Source organism: Egretta garzetta, unplaced genomic scaffold, assembly GCF_000687185.1.
Source record: "Egretta garzetta isolate BGI_Z169 unplaced genomic scaffold, ASM68718v1 scaffold108, whole genome shotgun sequence".
Taxonomy (NCBI): Eukaryota; Metazoa; Chordata; class Aves; order Pelecaniformes; family Ardeidae; genus Egretta; species Egretta garzetta.
This window is the reverse complement of record NW_009260614.1, coordinates 888,371-890,568: the sequence shown is the minus strand read 5'-3', so window position 1 is coordinate 890,568 and position 2,198 is coordinate 888,371. Positions and strand designations below refer to the sequence as shown.

The 2,198-nt window shown below is 60.3% G+C and overlaps 1 protein-coding gene across 1 annotated transcript in view; it reads left to right on the top strand.

Moving 5' to 3' along the window:
• STX1A (syntaxin 1A) overlaps positions 1-2,198 on the top strand; it is a 73,298-nt gene that overhangs the window by 59,515 nt on the left and 11,585 nt on the right. The window contains exon 5 of the mRNA XM_035900602.1: positions 1,176-1,284. Coding sequence (XP_035756495.1) covers positions 1,176-1,284 — 109 coding nt within the window. The remainder of the gene's footprint in view (positions 1-1,175; positions 1,285-2,198) is intronic.

The following is a 2,198-nucleotide window of genomic DNA, read 5'->3' as shown; positions in this document are numbered from 1 at the left end:
GGGGCTTGGGCTGGACACCGGGAGGAAATGTTGTCCCCTGAGGGTGCTGAGGCACTGGCACAGGCTGCCCCCAGCAGCTGGGGATGCTCCAGCCTGGGGAGGGTTCAAGCCCAGCTTGGATGGGGCTTTGAGGAACCGGATCCTGGGGGAGATGTCCCTGGCCCTGGCGGGGGGGCTGGACTGGATCAGCTTTGAAGGCCCCTTCCAACCCAGACCACCCCGTGAGTCCATGGTCCTATGAAACTCGATTTCTGGCATACTGGGGAAAGGGTTCCTTCAGGAGATCGAAGCGTTTGGGTGGAGGATGCGTGTGATGCTCTGTGCGGACCTTCCTGGAACACCTTCAGGGGTGTTTGCTGTGTCAGGCCCCAGAGCGGTGCTGACATGGCGGTGCCCTTCCCCTCGGTGGCAGCAGCCAACACTGGAGGGTCAGCAAGTTCAGCTGGATCCTTCTCAGGTGTAATTCCAGTTTTTTTCTGGCGTTTTTCCTGGAGAATGGCAAGCAGCCAAATGAGGTGAGGGTGCTTGCAAGTGCAAGGTCTGGCAGCTCTGCAGGCAGCCCCTCGGTTTGGGGCGGGAAGTCATTGCCTGCTCGGGGGAGCCCTCCAGTGTGGGAAGGAAAAGTGGGACCATGCCTCTGGAGTGGGGGCAATTACCTGGGACATTCCCTGGCGCCCTGGCCCAGCCCTGGCCCCTGGGCTCTCCCCAACCTGTGCCCGCACTCCCTGCCAGGGATGGCTCAGGGTTCAGGGGTGATCACCGCAGGTCCGTCCTGCGCACATGCCAGGCCCGGCACATCCCGGCAGCGTGGCAAAGCTGGGCAGGGCTCGACGCACACCACTGTTGTGGGCTCGGCTCTGGGTTGCTTGGGTATGGGCTGTGGTGTGGCGCAGGGGGGGGCTGCCAGCCATGACCCACGGGTCTGCTGCCAACCCAGGGTGTCCTCTGGGAGCTGAAGGTGATGCTTGGGCTGGGCTTAGGCAAGGGGTGCGTCTGGTCCACGCCACGGGGGCTGTGTCACCTGCTGCCACTTGCCCCCTCCTTGCATTTTGTCACATTCCTCGGAGCAGCTTTTGGGCTATAAATGCTTTTTGAGCTCAGCCCCTGGCCTGGGGCCGGCAGGTCTCTCCCTCTGCAGGACTCCCACCCCCTCTCTCTTCCTCTCCCCTCTGCAGCACTCAACGCTGTCCCGCAAGTTCGTGGAGGTGATGTCTGAATACAACGCCACGCAGACTGACTACCGGGAGCGCTGCAAGGGCCGGATTCAGAGGCAGCTGGAGATCAGTGAGTGAACCTGGAGGGGGAACACAGCTGGGCTGTGCCTGCCGTGGGGCCACATCCTGCACCTGCGCTCGCCACATCAGAGCTGCTCTGCATCTGTGCCGAGCTCCCTCCCGAAAACCCGGGGGTGCAGGAGGGCTGCGTGCGCCTGTGGGAGTGAGCGGGACACAGCTCCTGCTGGGGATGGGCAAGTGGTGGTACCACGCATTTTGGAATCAGACTGCAGCCAGCAAAGCGCAAAAACTCCCCCCAGGTTTTCTGAAATGCTGTGTAGAGATCACAGGGAGCACGGGGAGAGGGATTTCTTCCTTGTTTGCAGCTAATTTTGAGTCCAGATAATCCAGTGGGAATTCCTAACTCCCATGTGGTGCCTTGCCTTTCCTCTGGGTGCTTTTCATCATGGGGGAACTGAGCTAAATATGAAACCCGAGAAACGAGCACTTGAGATGGGGCCATTTGCAGCTCCCAGCAGCTTCCCTGGCTGCAGGAGGAGCACGAGCCTCGGTTCCAGCCATGGGCATCTCCCGGAACCCAGGGCTGGGATGGCTCTTAGCAGCCGTAGTGGTGTCTCCTGGCTGAAGGTGGGCCCCAGGGGACACCTCTGAGGCTGTCACCACTGTGGCACTGAGATCCCCCTGCATCATCCTGAGCCCATTGCTTAGGAGGAGTCTGGCCCTGCCCGTCCACAAAGCCTGCTCTCCTGGGGATTCTGCTGGGCAGTCAGTGGTACCGGTTAACTTTAAAGAGATGTGGTCATCTCCCAGTGAAGCCAAATCATACCACTGCCGTAACTGGGGGAAGGAGCAAGCAAGGAAGAAGCCAGGGCAAGCGGAGATGAAAAGAGCTTTTTGCAAATAATCTCCTTGTCAGAGCATCGTGGGGGTTTGTGCTCAAGGGGAAAGCGTCTGAAGCCTAGT